The sequence below is a fragment of the Trematomus bernacchii genome, unplaced genomic scaffold (genome assembly GCF_902827165.1).
Source record: "Trematomus bernacchii unplaced genomic scaffold, fTreBer1.1, whole genome shotgun sequence".
Lineage (NCBI taxonomy): Eukaryota > Metazoa > Chordata > Actinopteri > Perciformes > Nototheniidae > Trematomus > Trematomus bernacchii.
In genome coordinates this window covers 1,461,452-1,481,064 of record NW_022987728.1, presented here as the reverse complement: position 1 = coordinate 1,481,064, position 19,613 = coordinate 1,461,452, and the positions used below count along the sequence as shown (strand labels likewise).

Genomic DNA, 19,613 nt, shown 5'->3' with positions numbered 1-19,613 from the left:
AGAGGGGCGTGGGGAGGGGCTCCTTATTTTCATCTAAAGTAACACACAGAGAATCAGCACTTTTGAAACAGGGCTGAAACAGAGGGGATTATGGGTAATGCTGCAATGATCTGTTTGGTGTTTGGAGCCAAACACTTCGGAGACATGTTTTGTATATATCTGAGACCTGTAATATATTGATGAAAAACAGTATAATAGGGGACCTTTAACGTAGGGGTTCTACTTATGTCCGAAGACCCTTTCGAATAGTTGATCAGCAGGCTGGAGGAGTGGTTGTCCAACTTTGTCTTGCAATTTCTCTGTAGCCAGATATCCTTAAGTAAATTAGAAATCTGTTCCCAGTTGTTTTTATATTGCCTGTAGGGAGAAGAGAAGCAGGCATGGCTTGACCTGTTAGCATGTAATGAGCATTAGGTGCTATTTCTGTTAGCTATCTGTATGTAAGTATCTACAGTATCAGTGCTATCTTCTGTTCTGTTAGGTGTGGTTACATATCTTTGTGAGTTTTGCCTTTATCTGTCCATTCACTCTTAAGCATTCCTTAACACAACCTCGCCTGTCTTATTCCTAAATTATTGTAGGTCCCCTTTAAAGTTTTTTCAAATAACTCTCTTCCATTTTCTGAATTTACCATAAGTTTACCAAAATACATCTTTGCATAAGAACACAACTAAATGCAAATCCAGCTGTCATCCTGAAACCAAAAAGTGCATCACCAGGAGTATATTAAAACATAAAATATTTTTTATTTCATTATTAAAAACATTTCCAGGATATCTACAATAAACCAGAACAGATTTCTGCATTTTCATCCGACTGGAAACAGTTTTATTTTTCTGGAAGCAACCAGAATTATTCAGACCTGAAATCAGATTTCTTAAATTAAACACTGTAATGTTAAAAAGTAAAGCGTCTTCATGTAGTATTCCCTTTCCCCCTTACAGTAGCGTTGTCAGAGCTGGTGAGTTTATTTCAATCCAAGATTCAATTAAATGTCACCGCAAATGATTCTCATCAAACCCAATTTGCACCACAAAAAGATCTCTTTTAGGGTATTGCAAAAAGAAAATGCGAAATTTACATTTTCTACTGGATTTTAGCACCTGTTTAAAGTTTGAATAGACACCGTTCACATGATTGTAGTTTATTTCCCTCAAAGGGTGGCTTATTAAAAAGTGACAAACTCGCAGTGGCAGATTTATTTCCACGTTGTCACAAAATCACTAACATGTAACCCTTTGAATGGCTCGAAATGACATTTAAATATTGTTTGTGCTTTGCCCAGTTGTTGCTGGTTTGTGCGTAAAACCAGTAACGTAACGACTCGGCGCCAAAAGCACATCACCGAAGACCAACGAAACATTTAGATTACATTCACTTCAGTTGATCCTCAATGTAACAGTAAAGGGAAGAGCGTACACATATGAAGTGGAAGTCTGTAGAATAATACAATTAAACTCAAAAATTCATGATTTCCTTTCTGTACTTTTTTCTCCTTTCAAAACAATTAATAACATTATTTCATATAAAACCTTTTCTATATCAAGTCCATACTTGAGATTCACAATAGATGATGAATTGGAAGTTTCTTCTACTTCTGCTTTCTCTTCAGCGTAACGTCCTTATTGTGATCCGACATTCCCACTGCAGTGTTTCCAAGAGTTGCTTTGTGTCGATTACAGTAAAGTATATTGTAGTGATTTTACGAATACTTTCCTCTGTGACAGAACCCCTTTTGGTTCTCGTCGTCAATGAGGCATGATAAAACAGACCATTATGTGCCGATACCTGAGCCTGATCATTCATTCATTTCATCTCTCGGCTATTTTGCATTTCATGTGTTATTCTTTGTCCTTTTCTCTCCGTGTATCACTTCTCTTCAGTCAGATCTGTCCTCTCCTTATGCGACGGTGGTGGAGTTTTGCCCTCGGATGGCGCACCAGGCCATGAACACATCTCTGTGGAGGAGAGAAGAAGAAATTAAATACATTTCTGACATATATGCACGGTGTCAATGTCTGGAAAAGAGGGAGACTTCGTAACTAGAGTTGAAAACTGTTAAGAGTATTGTGGCGCTGGGGTAACATACAGAGATGTAAGTAGGACATTTACACAAAAAACAACAACTTTTCTGATATTTTCTGAGATCAAAAGTGATACAATTCCAAAAATAATCTCTTGGTTAAACTATCAAAACTTGGAATTGGATTTCGCAATGAGGAAATAGTTGTTATTTCAGACTTTGACTAGACATTGCCATAAATTGGGCCTATTCAGACAGTTTTTCACCCAAATTAATGACTGAATATCTCACAATATATCAGTTCTTTCTCATAAAATGTGAGTTTTTTATTTTTATTTATGACTAATCTTTTTCTTGAAATAATAACCCCCTCCCCTGGAATGTATCAGTTAGTAATAAAGCCAGGGATTTCTATTTTACATGACACAGAATAAATACATCGGATACTAATATGCATTGTAGTGTAAGATGGCTGCCGTGTCTTTGGCTCCTCTCCGACTATTTCAATTGTATTTGTATTTACTTGCACTATTTTATCTGTCTTATTTGTTCTATATATATATATATATATATATATATATATATATATATATATATATATATTATATATATATATATATATATATATATATATATATATATAATATATAATACTATATATATATATATATCTATATATATATATTATATATACTATATATATATATATACTATATATATATATATATATATATATATATATATCTATATATATGTTGCACTGTTGGAGGAGCCTGTGACCTAAGTATTTAATTGCCATATCTACACTGTAGCTAATGTGCAAATGACAATAAAGCCTTGATTTGAATTAGAGATGGGGAATTACGGCTCTTTGAAGGGATCCGTTCAAAAGAGCCGTTTTTTTTTTTAAGGGGGCGGGGCCAAAATAATCACCAGGATAATGATTGACTGTATTTCCAGAAATCTACTTTTACTCACAGAAAAATGTATAACTTGCTACATCTCTCAGCCAGCCAAACGACTACTCAAGCAGCACGCGTTATGCCATCATCATCTATGGCTAATGTGCATTCAGGAAAGCAAGTTCCCGTAAAGGCGAGTGGATTTATGGCAGGCAAGCGAACCAACGATAAAAAGATCGGCTCTCACCAAGTACGACTCGGTTCCCTTGGTTCGTACCAAAGAGCCGTTCAAAAGAATCGGATCGTTCGCGAACATAACAATCACTGATTTGCATGTGAAGGCTCAGATGTAGTGCACACACACCTGCAGTGCGTGGCGACACACTCGTTGCTGCAGTACTCGAAGTCCCAGTCTTTGTTCTCCACGGCGGGCTTCGTGCAGCCGGCGCGAACACAGAGGTTACGGCTGGAGGGGGGGGGCACACTCGGGACCGTGGCTACGTTCACTTCCACCTCCATCTGAAAAAAGATGTACATATCAAATAAAAACAATCAATCAAAGTTTATTTGTAAAGACCAATATCACACATGTTTCATTTGTCTCGGGGGGCTTTACAGTTTATACAGAATATGACACCCTTCTGTCCTCTGACCCTCACGCTGGACAAGGAAAGACTTCCAATGAAACCCCAAAGTTAACGGGAGAATAAATGAAGAAACCTCAGGGACGGACAGACGTGCATTAGATGTCGTGTGTAAATTAAAAAGATAATACATGATGGCTGAGATCTATGGGGAGGCACCAATGACTTTATGTATTATTTTATTCATTTTCTATATCTATGTATGTGTGTATATACTGTATATGTGTGTTTATATATATACTGTATGTATAGGGAATATATATATTTTTGTGTTGCTGAACTCACCCCTTCCTCCGCCACTTCCTCTCCTTCCTCTCCCTCCGTCATCAAATCATCCCCAATCTGCCCCATCTCCTCCGTCAGACCCGAAAACGACGGCGATTCCCCCGCCGACGTCACGATGATCGGCTGCTTCGGCACCACCTTGATCTGCAGCGGAGGAGGAGCTGAGGCTCGAGGTTTGGCCTGAAGAGGTGGAGGCGGCTGGGCGTGAAGCTGCAGCCGGGGGGGCGGGGGGGCGCTCTGCATCTGCTGGAGGGGGGGCGGCTGGCGGGGGGCCGTGGTCGACGTCAAAACCACACCTGAAGGCCCATGGAGAGAGAGTAAGACTTTGTTTCAAATATCCCCTATTATAATGTTTTTCATCAATATATCACAGGTCTCAGATATATACAGAGCATGTCTCTGATTGGCTGAAACACCAAACAGATCATTGCAGCATTACCCATAATCCCCTCTGTTTCAGCCCTGTTTCCAAAGTGCTGATTCTCTGTCTGTTACTTTAGATGAAAATAAGGAGCCCCTCCCCACGCCCCTCTGAGAGAGATTTGGTTACAAAGAACACAATGGTGCTCTAGGAGGAGATTCAGGTGATAAGGTGGGGGGGGGTTACCTTGGTTGGTGATTGGCTAATGGTTACTCAAGCCAAAAAATCGTTATGACATCATAAAGTGGCCAAAATCTGATCAGCTCATTTTCAGACAGGTTTTTATAGAAATGGATCAAAAAGAGAGAGAATCTTTGTTCCTGAAACTTTCAGAGTCTCTTTACACAGAGGGGACACATGTTGATGAAGAAGAGACATGAAGAAGAGGGGACACATGCTGATGTAGAAGAGACATGAAGAAGAGGGGACACATGGTGATGTAGAAGAGACATGAAGAAGAGGGGACACATGCTGATGTAGAAGAGACATGAAGAAGAGGGGACACATGTTGATGTAGAAGAGACATGAAGAAGAGGGGACACATGTTGATGTAGAAGAGACGTGAAGAAGAGGGGACACATGTTGATGTAGAAGAGACGTGAAGAAGAGGGGACACATGTTGATGTAGAAGAGACATGAGGAAGAGGGGACACATGTTGATGTAGAAGAGACATGAAGAAGAGGGGACACATGTTGATGTAGAAGAGACATGAAGAAGAGGGGACACATGTTGATGAAGAAGAGACATGAAGAAGAGGGGACACATGTTGATGTAGAAGAGACGTGAAGAAGAGGGGACACATGTTGATGTAGAAGAGACGTGAAGAAGAGGGGACACATGTTGATGTAGAAGAGACGTGAAGAAGAGGGGGACACATGTTGATGTAGAAGAGACGTGAAGAAGAGGGGACACATGTTGATGTAGAAGAGACATGAGGAAGAGGGGACACATGTTGATGTAGAAGAGACATGAAGAAGAGGGGACACATGTTGATGTAGAAGAGACATGAAGAAGAGGGGACACATGTTGATGTAGAAGAGACATGAAGAAGAGGGGACACATGTTGATGTAGAAGAGACATGAAGAAGAGGGGACACATGTTGATGTAGAAGAGACATGAAGAAGTGGATTTTGCACAATAGGTGACCTTTAAGATGTACAATTACTATGTCTTAAAAAAACACTGTGTAATTGTTTGCTGCCAAATGTCAATACAAAATATATATTACAAAAAGAAACCACACCTGAAGGAAGCTGCAGCTGCTTGATGATGATCTTAGTGACGGTGGGGGGGTTGGGCAGAGGGGGCGTAGGGGCTCGAGGAGGCGGAGGTTTCGTAGCACCGGTTCGAGAGCGCGTGGTGACCTGAGGGAGGTCCAGGATGATGTTGGAGGTGCAGATGTTGGTGATGGTGTTCTCCTCCGGGTTGTAATGCTGCGAGCGGGTGTTGCGGGCGGCCAGGCTGGAAGCTGCTGTTGCCATGGCGGCGGCGGAGAGAGACACTGTAGGTGGAGGTGATGGAGGCGATGAGGAGGTGTCCATGACTTCAATAGGAGACTAAAGAGAGGACGGTTAAGGTTAAGGTTAATTTATTTGTATAGCACATTTTAACACAGAGGCAATTCAAAGTGGGACATTTGAAGGCATTTATAAAAACTAATGGCTGTATTTTTGCTGACATTTAAAAACAGAACATATGCCGCTGCAAAATAACTTCTCACCCTAATGAGGATTACAGAATCTTGGATATGATGTGGATAAATTGCCGAATAATGTACCAACCAAAAACCAATTACATGCTAATGAAGAGGCTATCATTATCTTTAAAACGTTTACTGTGTTTTCATCTTCAGGGTCTATTTCTTTTGTTTCCTTTCTTGTCTCTTAAATACATTTTTGTAAAGCTCCAACCAAGTTAGAATCATGCTTAAACAGGTTTACTACATTTTTCATGCGACTAGTGTTAGCAATTTGTTATGTAGTCTAACTTAGGCTGGAGCCACATGAGAACGGTAACGCAAACGAACCGAAATCGTTATCAAAAAAGTCTTCAGTCCACACGCAATAGGCACCAGAAACGTGTCCTTCCACGCGAGACCGCTCGACCCGCTGGAGACGCTGTAGTACATATGCCGGGCCTGTAAGTGGCGCTGTACTTCCGCCAACAAAATACACCAAAAGCAGCGAAGAAGACTTCCGAGCATGGTTTCCATGGTTGCCCTTCAGTTTATTCTCCGCGGTGGATTTAGCAGCAGAGGTGGGGAGAGGCAGGGCTCTTTTATCTCTGATCTCTCTCTCCTGTCCGATTAGTCTTCACTCACGTTTATGTCCATATCGATCAGATCTAGCTAGTTCTAGCTAATGATATGCAGGGTTCATACACTTTTTCACCAATGATTTGCAATGACTTTCTCCATGACCTTTACCTAATTTTCCATGACCAAAGAAAGTACTCTTCTCAGCGGTACCACTGAAAATTGATTATTTTAACATGAAACAGGAAAATAAGGTCTGCATATGAAAACATGTTGTGCCTATCTAAAACAAATCAAATAGTAGGCTTACTAGCTTCTACACGCTGAAGCAACTCAAATCTCTCACCAGCAAAACACCTCGTCAGTTAAATGCCATTTTACGTTTCATTACTATACCATACAGTATTTATTATCGTTATAGTATTACTATTTTGGCGATTAGATAAAATATAAATTATATTTGATGCAACTTTAGTTAAATTCCATGACTTTTCCAGGGCCTGGAATTAGCATTTTGAATTTCCCCTGACTTTTCCAGGTTTTTAATGACGTAAGAACCCTGTATATGACTGCCTGAGTGTCAAAGGACACCTAAACAATAAGCGACATTTTGACCGGAGAATTTTAGATTTCGGCTAAAGGAAACTCTGCCGTGCGGGGGGGTCTGGGGGGGGGGGGGGGGGTCTGCTGGAGGCACCTGCTGGGTGCACTGTGCCGCGAGATACCGGGACCTGGCTCGAAACACTCGGAAAACTGTTGTTGTTGTTGTTGGCGAAACACATCAGCAATGACGCGGGTGACACGGGGTGAGCAGGAGAGGTGGGGAGAGGCGGGGCTATTGCGTCATCGTTATCAGAAAATGATCGTATAGGGCGTAGACACGGAGCCGTTTGGCCCCCCAGAGCGTTTCGTCCGCAGATCTACCCACCTTGGGACCCGTTATCGTTATCTGCGTTTCCCTGTCGGCCTCGTGTGGCCGAACCGTCTATCTGATAAGAGAACTGTTGCGGATACGACCGTTACCGTTCCCGTGTGGCTCCAGCCTTAGTGCTGTGTCAAATGTCCTTTCTGATTGTTTCAACTTAGTAAAAAGGTTGTTGATGACCACATTTCGTTTTTTAACGAAATACTCACCTGAGAAATCTGTCCGGATCTGTACTCGGCCAGCGCCTTCAAGTAATCCTTCTTTGCCGCTTCGTTTTTCCTCTTGTAAACCTGAAATAAATGGGAAATAATGCACCAAAATGTAGTATGTGTTTGAATGTTACCACGTGTTATTTAGCCAACGTCTGATTTCATACAACTTGATAAAAGAGAAGACTTTTTGTACATTATTCCTGAATTAGAAACCCCACTTTCACAGTTAGAATTTGACCAACGAAAGAGGATTGGACTGATGGGTTAATGAAATATCTATAAGCATGATTTAAAGTTTCCCCCTCTCACCTGTTTCTGCTCCTCCCCCAGACTGTCCCACATGGACGCCACTATCTTAGAGACTTCTCCAAAGGTAGCGTTGGGGTTTTGTCCTTTGATAGCGGCCTGAGTGTCCTTGAAGAACAGAGCGTAGGCCGACACAGGTTTCTGAGGCTCGTTGGGGTCTTTCTTCTTCTTCCCCTTCTTCCCTCCGGCGCCTCCTTTCCTCCCGACTGCCGGAGAGATGATGGAGCTCGGGGCGGACAGCGGGGAGTCGGACATCGACGGGTCGAGAGAGATAACTCCGGGAGAAACAGCCAGAGAGACCGGAGACTCCACCAGGGCGCTCTGATAGGAGGGGACAGGAACAATGGCGGATATCAGTAATGATCTTAAGTCATAAGAAGCGTCTGTCTTCTAAGAAATAGACATTGGCATCCTTGGAAATTTAACCTAAAAATACTTGTTTCATGTTCTTTAAAAGCCTGTACATGTTACGCCCCGTTTTGATGGAGAGAAATTAGAACAAGAGTAAAAATGGCGTTTCCTCAGCGATCACAAAAATAGTGCAAAATATGTAAACAAGAAAACCTCCTGCAGTACAACTTATTAACAATTGTTAATTATTTTTCCCAAAGATTTTGAATATTTCTATATATATATATATATATATTTGTATTTTTTGTATTCGGGATTGTGGGAAACGACATTTCGATCTCTCTACCTGTGCACACAAACTGAAAGGTTGACAATAAAGTTGACTTTGACTTGATAAAAAAGATTTCTAATACTTATAACAGTATTTATGAAGCTTCTTCTGTACACCTCTATAATCACCGTCACCACAAATTAGCTTAACAACTGTACACATGTTTAAAAGTCACTAAAGGGCATCAAACGATACATACAAATCAGCAGAATACACATTAAAGGTCCCCTATTATACTGTTTATCATCAATATATTATAGGTCTCAGATATATACAGAACATGTCTCTGATTGGCTGAAACCCCAAACAGATCATTGCAGCATTACCCATAATCCCCTCTGTTTCAGCCCTGTTTCCAAAGAGCTGATTCTCTGTCTGTTACTTTAGATGAAAATAAGGAGCCCCTCCCCACGCCCCTCTGAGAGAGATTTGGTTACAAAGAACTCAATGGTGCTCTAGGAGGAGATTCAGGTGATAAGGGGGGGGGGGGGGGGGGGGGGGGTTACCTTGGTTGGTGATTGGCTAATGGTTACACAAGCCAAAACATCATTATGACATCATAAAGTGGCCAAAATCTGATCAGCTCATTTTCAGACAGGTTTTTATAGAAATGGATCAGGAGAAAGAGAGAGAGAATCTTTGTTGATGTAGAAGAGACATGAAGAAGAGGGGACACATGTTGATGTAGAGGAGACATGAAGAAGAGGGGACACATGTTGATGTAGAAGAGACATGAAGAAGAGGGGACACATGTTGATGTAGAAGAGACTGAAGAAGAGGGACACATGTGATGTAGAAGAGACATGAAGAAGAGGGGACACATGGTGATGTAGAAGAGACATGACGAAGAGGGGACACATGTTGATGTAGAAGAGACATGAAGCAGAGGGGACACATGTTGATGTAGAAGAGACATGACGAAGAGGGGACACATGTTGATGTAGAAGAGACATGAAGAAGAGGGGACACATGTTGATGTGGAAGAGACATGAAGAAGAGGGGACACATGTTGATGTAGAAGAGACATGAAGAAGAGGGGACACATGTTGATGTAGAAGAGACATGAAGAAGAGGGGACACATGTTGAGAGGGGACACATGTTGATGTAGAAGAGACCATAAGAAGTGGATTTTGATAATAGGTAACCTTTAAGATGTAACACATCGACACACATATAGCATAAAGTCAACAGGAAAATGGGCGGTGCGATCGTGCGGCTGTCCTGTGTTGTCTTATCACACATCACACCCACAGACACACACACACACCAACACACACACACACACCACACAACACACACACACACACACACACACACACACTCACACACCACACCCACAACCAACACACACACACACACACACACAACACCACACACACACACACACCCACACCACACACACACACCACACACACCCACACAACACACCACACACACACACACACACCACACAGTACGACACACACACACACACACACACACTACACACACACACCACACACACACACACACACACACACCACACACACACACACACACACACACCACACACACACACACACAACACACACACACACACACACACACACACACCTCACCTGGTAGCGGGAAACTCATGTAACAGTGCTGAGTCCTAACGGCAGGGGGTCGACTCCACCCTGTGGCCCTGTCCTCACCCCTGTCTCCCCCTTTCCAGTCTATCTGCCCTATCTGCTCAAAAGGGGCAAAAAAACAAACAAACTACCAACACTGCACACGCAGAGATGCACATTTTCACAAGGACAGATACTGGAAAGCATTCCTCCCCTCTGGCTGGAAGAGAACTTTCTGCTCCATAGCTTCTCTAAATAACTGGACTTAAACTCCCACTTTACATTTATATTAAATGTAATATTGAATAATCAATTTCTTGCACAATAATATCCTGCATTATATTTGTTACTGGAAAGTTGTATTTCCACATGTATATTTTCCACATCCACGTATATATATATTTTTTTTTTAAACTTTGTAATGCTATTTTATTTCTACTTTGGACTCTTAATTTCTCTTATGTACATTGCTTTGTTTTTTATGCTGCTGCAATGAAAACATTTCCCAAATTGGGATCAATAAAGTACCTACCTATCTACCTACCTACCTACCTACCTACCTACCTATCTACCTACCTATCTACCTACCTACCTACCTACCTATCTATCTACCTACCTATCTACCTATCTACCTATCTATCTACCTATCTATCTACCTACCTATCTACCTACCCATCTACCTACCTACCTACCCATCTACCTACCTACCTACCCATCTACCTACCTACCTACCTACCTACCTACCTACCTATCTATCTATCTATCTACCTACCTATCTATCTATCTACCTACCTATCTATCTACCTACCTACCTACCTATCTATCTACCTATCTACCTACCTATCTATCTACCTACCTACCTATCTATCTACCTACCTATCTACCTACCTACCTATCTATCTACCTACCTACCTACCTACCTATCTATCTATCTACCTACCTATCTACCTACCTATCTACCTATCTATCTATCTACCTACCTACCTACCTATCTATCTACCTATATATCTATCTATCTATCTATTTATCTATATATATTTCCACAGTTTCAATTAATGACCGGCAGTACTGAAAACAATATGATTTTAAATTCTTATAGTGAAATTCCCTGTTCTACAGTGTGTAGGTCCAAGGCTTTTATTGTGAAAGGGCAGAATGGAGGAAGTGGATCAGGTGTGCTGCCTTCAAAGTAAAGTTTTGATTCAGACTACATTTTAATATTGCTGTTATGTTGTTTCATAAAACACCCCAAAAACATTATCAGACATATTTTTTAAAAGTGTTTATGTTAAATACAGAAAGGATATCTTTATGTCAAGATTTCAAATCGTAACACAAATATGTGTTTGAGTTCCTATAGTCCTAACAATTAAGGCATTTGTACAATATCCTGTTTGATTAAAGGTGGGGTAGGTAAGTTTGAGAAACCGGCTCGAGATACACTTTTTGTTATATTCCACAGAATGCTCTTAACATCCCGATAGCAATGAATATCTTAAGTGCTTTGACAAAAAATCTATAAAAATATCATCTGTGGAAGCCGTAATACTGTAAAAAAGCACGACCAATCATCTGAGCCGGCCCGGCTAAAATAACTGGATGGCCTACCTGCCTGTCAGCCTTCCATCTGTGCACAAACTTATCTCGTGCCCTCATTGGTCATGTGCGCGTTCGTGTGTGTTGGAGGAGGGGCTCTGTAAGGAAGTGGCACATTTTCTCCGGCTGTGTATTTTCAAATTCTAGCGCACTCAAGCTGGTTTCTTCCAAAATTACATACCCCACCTTTAATGTCAATAAACGTCCAAAATATTATAATTACCCTGATGAGCCTACATGTGATTATAGCACTTACTGAAGTCAGCCTATAATATGACTTCAATCCTGAAATAGCTAGCTCAAACCCATGTGTACGTACTAATACTGCATGTACAAATACATCACATACTACATCACAGTACTAATACATTTACTGCAAGTACTTCTGGTATATATATAGTACTTTGTTGTTCTAATATCCCATATATTAGTATTAGTAAGTATAGACGCAACTCACATCTAGGCTTCATTACTACTGTGTACGTTATGACTTAATTGGTTAAGGACTCTATTTGAGGCGTGAACATTCAGAAAAATCTACATATTTCCAGAACAATTTACTTTTCCCTGCATAAGATCTGGGTAATGGCGAAAATTGTTCAAGACGAAGAAATAATATCAACAAATATCTTGAGGTTTGGATTACTCTCACTCATTAGGACTTCCTGTTAATGGTGATTAACTATTATCGAGTTATGATTTCCCTTTTGTTAAACTGATCATGTAGATCAGGGGTGTCCAAACTACGGCCCGTGGACCATTTTGAATCGGCCCTCAGCAAATTCAAAAAGGATAATGTCCCACAAATGAAACTTGTGCTCGTCTTATATTGTACTTCTTAAATATATATGTAACAACATATTACACCGTAGTATTCATGTGTTAAAAAGCCCACTTTCCAAATCAATTCAAGTTTGAAACATGTTCTAACAAATCTTAGTTGATAAGAAAAAAGCCCAATGACTTATTTACCTAACAAGCTTGAAATATACCCTTCATATTTCTCCTTATTATAATCACTCTGAAGCTTCTGTTTTAAGAAATGAGCTGCCAACACAATAAATCAAACTCTGGAGAGCTGTGTTTTTTTCTTAAAGCATTTTCAAGTATGAAGAATAATTTACCCTACATTGGATTGACTTTTCCAACTTATAACTTAACTTATGAGGCGAAATACCTCTAGTGAGCAGCCCAGCCCTTCTTATATTTTTCTGAATGTGGCCCTCGGTGAAAAACATTTGAACCGTCCTGATGTAAATAAAGCTCACCGTCCTGAAGTCGTCCATGTCGTCGTCCTGCAGCGAGCTGGTGGGCGACGCCGTGGCCGACAGACGGTTGCCGGGCGACGGGGGGTGCTGCAACATGCTCCCGCCTCCTAAACCCAGCCCCAGTTGGGCGCTGAGCTCTGATTGGTCGATGGTGGTCAGCTGGTTGGACCCCAGCAGGCCCTGGCTCATGTCCCCCAACGGGACGTCGATGGTGACCGGGGACGAGCTGCTGAACTGAGATCCGATTGGATGCCCGAGGTCCTGAGGACGGAGACAGTGTGAGTGAATTTTAAACGTTTATTTTTCTGATAATTACATTTCAGAATCAGAAGCCATTTTATAACCAAGTACGTTTACACATACGAGGAATTGTCACAAGACACGGTTAACTATGTGATTTTATTTTGAAAAATGTATTGTATCATTCGGCGAAAGAGTACAGTTAAATAAAATATGACAAATACTAAATTACATCAGCAATACAAACCTAGAACTCTCTACCCACTCAAATCAATGACATACATACAGACATATACCACCTTTACAGCTCACTTAAAAACATGGTTCACTGAGAACCTGTACACACGCGTCTGTGTTGGATATGGCGTGTGTGTTACATGTTGTGATCATGGATGTGGCCCCTCGTTGTGTGATTGTGATGTGCTATATGTGACATGTATGTAGTAGCGTGTGTTGTTTGCATTTATTTACTAATGCTGTTGATGTATTGTGATTTTAAAAAGGTGTCCGTTATCATCTGCAACATTTACTGTTTTCTGTGACAGTTGATCAATGGGGACTGTCCACGACACTATAAACAAATAAACTAAACCAAACTAAACATTTCCCCATACTACTCACCATTCCCAGTGAGGACCCCAACAGAGCGCTCCCTCCCGATTGGTTGATGACTCCCAGACTCAGGTGCTCCAGGCCCTGAGACGGGGCGTTGAACGAAGGTGGAGCCGAACGAGGGGGTCGTCTCCTTCCACCCACGGCGTTCCCGGGAACAACCACGCTGTCGGGGGGGGCCGGAGTCCCGACAAACTCCCCGAATGGGAAACAACATCGAACGGTGATGGCGGAGTCAGGGATCCATGAGAGATGGGAGGTGATATCAAACTCGCTACATCTCGTCCGAGGCTGGGGGTGTGGAAGGTCTGGGCAGAGAAGATGGTGGAGAGAGAGAGAGAGGAGAGAGGAAGCGGAGAGGAGAGAGAGATAGAGAGAGAGAGAGGTAGAAAAGATAAGATGGAAGGAGAAAGAGAGAACACACCGTTGTGTAGAAATTGGGGGCGTAGAAGAGTCAAAATAAAACATTTGTCGGAAAAGAAAGTAAAGAGAGTGGATAAAAGAAGGAGGAGAGGATTAGTCAGGAAGTTACAGATTATTAAAAACCATATTTTGTGTCAAAGTGATCGGATCAGGAAAATGTGTACACAGTGCGACATTTCTGTGTGTGGAAGCTCGTGTCACAAAGCAAGATAAGTGGGTTAGCTTGCCATCGAAACTCAGGTGTCAGGATAGGGGAAAGAGAGGGGAAATTAAACAACAAAACAACCCCGCCCTGCATTGTAAAGCTAGCTTACTTTAGATGATCAACCAGCTAACATCCTCCAAAGGAACAGATCAGTTCAAATAAAACAAATTACAACTAAAACCTTAGTTTCAATGCCTTTAATCATATCTTTAATTAGATAGACAAAACATCACGGACAAAGAGATCACTTAAGTTCAAATAACTACTCTAATCGATGGTTGAGCTCAAAGAGGGTAAGACTCAGTTCATCTTGCTTTGTGATACAGTCCACTGATCATGCAATCCAAAAAAATAGAAAACGTCCAAATTGTGAAAGCATGCTATCAATCACAGCTGGAGAACGCTGATTATCGCAATATTTACAACAAGTTTGTGCAGAAAAACCACCACTGCAGGAAATAGGTTGACGTTTACGATTAGGGTTTAGATTTGTAGTTGTGATCGCTCTCACGTTTTTATTATTACTATTCTCTAAGGACACCCCACTGACAAAACAGCACTTAAAATATGTATAGATACTTTTCTATAACCCTGAAATGTAGCGCCCCGATGAACAAATGTCACTTTGGATGAGTCAGTTTCTGTTATTTTAAATTCCTATCCTGACATGACGTGTTTGATGATTCATCTCCCCTTACTGACATGAAAAAACAAAACAAAAAAAGGTGTCTGATTTGAAGCAGGAGGGGTAGTGAGATATATTAAAAATAATTCATACTCCACCAGCAGATCCAGCGAGGTTGAAGAGGTCAATGGGTTTAGTGGCACACTAAAAAATGTGAGTATGTCAGTGAGTTGATTTCAAATGTCATGGGTCAACTAAAACTGACTTTATATGTACTCATGGCACCAGTGACAAAACGATTCATACATACCTTATATTGTACCATTCACAAATGACACAAAAACAAATATTAACATGGTTTAATAGCTACAAAATAAAGGTTGCCAACCGCTAGATGTTACGTTAGAGATGATTAAGTGTATGCATGGTTGATGTGATGTTAACTAAGAGATTTAAAGCAGCTTAAGGTATGGTAACACTTTGTAGGTCAACAGCAGGGAGAAATACAACCTGTCAGAGGGAAATAAAAAGCCAGGTAATCCAAAATGTGAACGCCTACCTCTGAGGAGGAGAGGAAGGGATGCCCGGACCCGGAGATGGTCAGGTAGTTGTCACTGCCTCCAGGAAACTGAAACATAAAAGGTGGAAAAGTTAGAAAAAGGTGTTGAATCAGAAGGAAAAAAGACACATTCTCCAATACCATATATTTGGGATTGTGGGAAACGGTATTGTCTGTACACACAAAATGAAAGATTGACAATAAAGACTTTCACTTGACTTTGATAAGTGGTGTAATGTATTGAAGTACATTTACTACTTTATTCTGGGCTACCTGTACTATACTTGAGTGTTTTTTCTACTCCACTACAATTTGGAAACCAATATTGTACTTTTTACTCCGCTACCTTTAGGGATTATAATAATCAAAACCAAGCAACAAACACATATATCTACACTTATATATATTAATAAAAACGTTATTTATATAGCACCTTTCAAAACAGAGTAACAAAGTGCTTTCACATAAAAAAAATACACAGAGCAAGTTAATAAAAAAACAGCATCTAAAGAAGAACACAGAGTAAAACACATAGAAAATAATACAATAAAAATACATAAAATAGGGATGAATGAAAAATAAAATCACATAAAATCAATTCTAACGAAGTGGGGGGTTTAAGTGACTTAAAACAGCTGACGTTGAATGACTTCGGTTAGAAATATTCAAAGCAAATGCAAAATAAGTAGCATGCTGTTGGTTTGCATGTGGCCCCCTATCATAACATAGAGTCACCTTGTTGTCTGAGTCAAATCCATTGAAAGCCTGCGGGTCCAGAAACTCTGGGTCACCGTCGTGCTGCCCGGTACCGTCCGTTAAATCCGAATAAAAATTCAGGTCCATCTTTGTCAACTGGGCCTCATGTGTTAAACGCTATGAGGCCCCTCTTAAATCCAACAAAATCTTGCGCAATTAAATAAATCTCCTATTATTTGTTAACCTGTTTTCCAAAATGTGTAGTTAAAGTCCAAGTCAGAAAGCTGGTAATTGAGAAAAAGCGACCCCTAAATACCGAGTTTAAATCTGCTATTTCTTCTGACAGCTTTTGCACAGATGTTTGATTAGCTCACACCACTAAAACACAGCATGTGCACGACAGCAACCGTACCCAAAATAACCTGTGTGCTGTCTGTCTGGAAACGTGGCTGTTAACGCGTATTTCTTGCTGACTTGTCGCACCACGGTTTAGCTTTAGCTGCTTTTGACGCAAAGCTGCAGCGACAAGCCCGGCGCCCGATTGTCTGTGTTGTCCTCAAACGTCACATTTAACCAACAGCCGCAGAACGTGCACAGGTAGATTAAACGTCACTGTTAATGACTGCTAGATACGTCTGTAAAAAAAGGACTATGGTTATTTTAATGTGTCTGACTGACAGCGGAGGAAGGCAGACCGAATCCCCGGTTTTTGCTTCGTGTTTTTTAGGCTGCTCAATAGATCCAGAGCCACGGAGCATGGATTGAATGGAAGGTTGTCAGCGCCGGATGTTGAGCAATGCATTTTTCAAAATAAAGTGGATTACAAAGAAAAACGAGTAAATGTTGTTCGTTTTTTTTGTATAAATACGTTCAATAGGTCGATAGAATATATATATTGTTGAGTTGAATTTCTACTAGTAGGGATAGGTATTAAATATACCAATAGGAGGAGGATTTGCTTTTTATTATGAAAATACAGTCAATATATTTTGGGGAATAAACTTGACATTTCTAAATTAAAGTCAATTTTTGAGTGTATACACATTATTCTCGCGATGCATTATTATCTTATTTCTTTCCCTTATGCCTGGCACCATAATCTTACTCATCCTCATCTTCACCATCAACTAAATACTTACTAACTACTTTGTTTATATTGCATAATGGAATAAAGACACATTTGCATAGTTTGCATTAATAATAGTAGTTTTATATATTCTAACAAGTTTAACTTGAATCTTTAAATGCAAGTTTATTTTAATTGTTTAAAACTATATTCTTAATTTGCAATACAAACTCCTCCTTTGAGTTGTTTTTAATAACTTAGTAATACGTAAGGGATAATGTGCACATTATCCCTTACGTATTACATGGCCACATTCTCAACAAAGTAACGACATGACTCCCAATATTAATTGAAATGCTTTTATAGATTAAGAAAATGGTTTCATTGATTTAAAAAATAGTAGGCTATTATTGATTTAAAATGACATGCATCCGCTAAGAAAAATAGTCCTTTGTTACTGTCTGAACTAACGTAGCAACGGCAGGAACTGCTTCGATAGCGTTTTTGCGGAGCTTTTTTATTACAGATTTGAAAACATCGTTGCTTGCTTTAAAAGTAGCACATTTCATTATGTCAAACCTTGGAAAGTATCTAGATATCCCTGCCCTAATGCCAAAGTAACTGGCAACTGAATATGTTTTACTGTCTGATGTCTATATCGTTGCGTAAAAAGGAGGGTTTCTGCCCGTTACTTCTCCGCTGTTTTCTTGTCCCAGTTTGAAAAGCAAACTGCCGGCCAAACTGTATGCAGTTCAATCGACCGGACTTCTTTTCTGCAGATGTGAGCGTCCTTAACAACGGTCAATAAATCCTTGACAGCCGTCTGTCTGTTCTGGATTAACAATGTGTCACGTGTTCTGAATTGACCAATCAGAATCGAGTATTGAACTAAACCATGTAATAATAAATAATAAACTGTAAATTCTTAGCTCTAATATTCTTCCATATCAATTATGTTGTATGTTTCATACTCAAGGCTTTTATTTCTTAATTGTGTCATGTAACTGTAAGAATTGCTAATTGACAAACCATCTACTTTTGTTGTTATATATGTTATGCAAAAGTAAGATCACCTTTTTTTTTAAGGAGTCGTCTGTACCATGAGTAGAGCAAATATATATATAAAACATAAATAATTGAATGTCGTGTTTCTATATGCTAAAAATCACGTTTTGTTCAGGCTCATTTCTTTCATATCCGCTAGAGATTTTATTTTTGAAAGGCCGGACAGGAAGTGGCCTGTCACGCTGTTCTTCTTCTATTCCTAACCCACATATGTGTTAGCTTTGCTACAGTAGATTTTTGACCACCAAAGATCGTGTGTTAAAACTGAAAATCACATATGAAGACAAAGATGATTCTTTTATTAAGTCAGACATTTGGAATACCAACTACTCTTACCTCCATGCTCACCCCCGAAATCTGATAAATGTTAGTTTTTTGTCCCACTTTTTGCAAGTGAACTTCGCCCAGATTTCCTCAAATATCACAACAACAACGAACGAACCCACTTCCGGATTGTACGTACAAGTGGAAGTGACGTCATCGCGTTAAATAATTAAAGGGGGTTTCGCGTTTTCAGAATAAAAGACAGTCAATTAAGCATTAATTTATCTTTGGTGATTTTTAACAAGTGGTACATTAGTATGGAATATTTTTGAAAGTAGAGTAACAATTAAAGAATAATCTAAATCTAATCAAAAAGCATTTTAATGGCCAAACTATTCTACAATTTAGGATTTTCCAGAGAGGGTTATTTGTGAATATACGACCCTCCGGAGCGTTTGCAATTGCCGCAAATTGTTGTTTCTTACACGTGATTATAGGTCGTAATAAGCTGCTGAACAATCGACCTATTTGGTCGTTTTTTGGAGGACAGGCTGAACTAACACTTGCTGTGGAAAGCCAAACAGAACAACTTTGAAATCACACAGTTTATCAATAATCGGTGTTAAATTATGGAATGGATTTAACCCCATTGTCATCAACAATTCAAATCTAGATTTAGAAAAAAAATATTAGCAGAAAGCAGAAACTTCCCAAAAATGTCTATTCCTAAAATAAAAGAAAAGGG

At 40.1% G+C, this 19,613-nt stretch overlaps 1 protein-coding gene across 1 annotated transcript; it reads right to left on the bottom strand.

The window, feature by feature from the left end:
- Positions 1–722: 722 nt before the first annotated feature.
- Positions 723–17,673, bottom strand: LOC117494628 (TOX high mobility group box family member 4-B-like). Its single transcript, XM_034145559.1, is given in 12 exon segments — positions 723–1,958; positions 3,290–3,444; positions 3,855–4,150; positions 5,521–5,833; positions 7,666–7,746; positions 7,978–8,295; positions 13,114–13,374; positions 13,975–14,241; positions 14,244–14,273; positions 15,372–15,422; positions 15,778–15,846; positions 16,513–17,673. Coding segments are annotated over 12 exon segments (2,007 nt in total). The 5' UTR covers positions 16,621–17,673; the 3' UTR covers positions 723–1,900.
- Between the last annotated feature and the right edge of the window lie 1,940 nt (positions 17,674–19,613).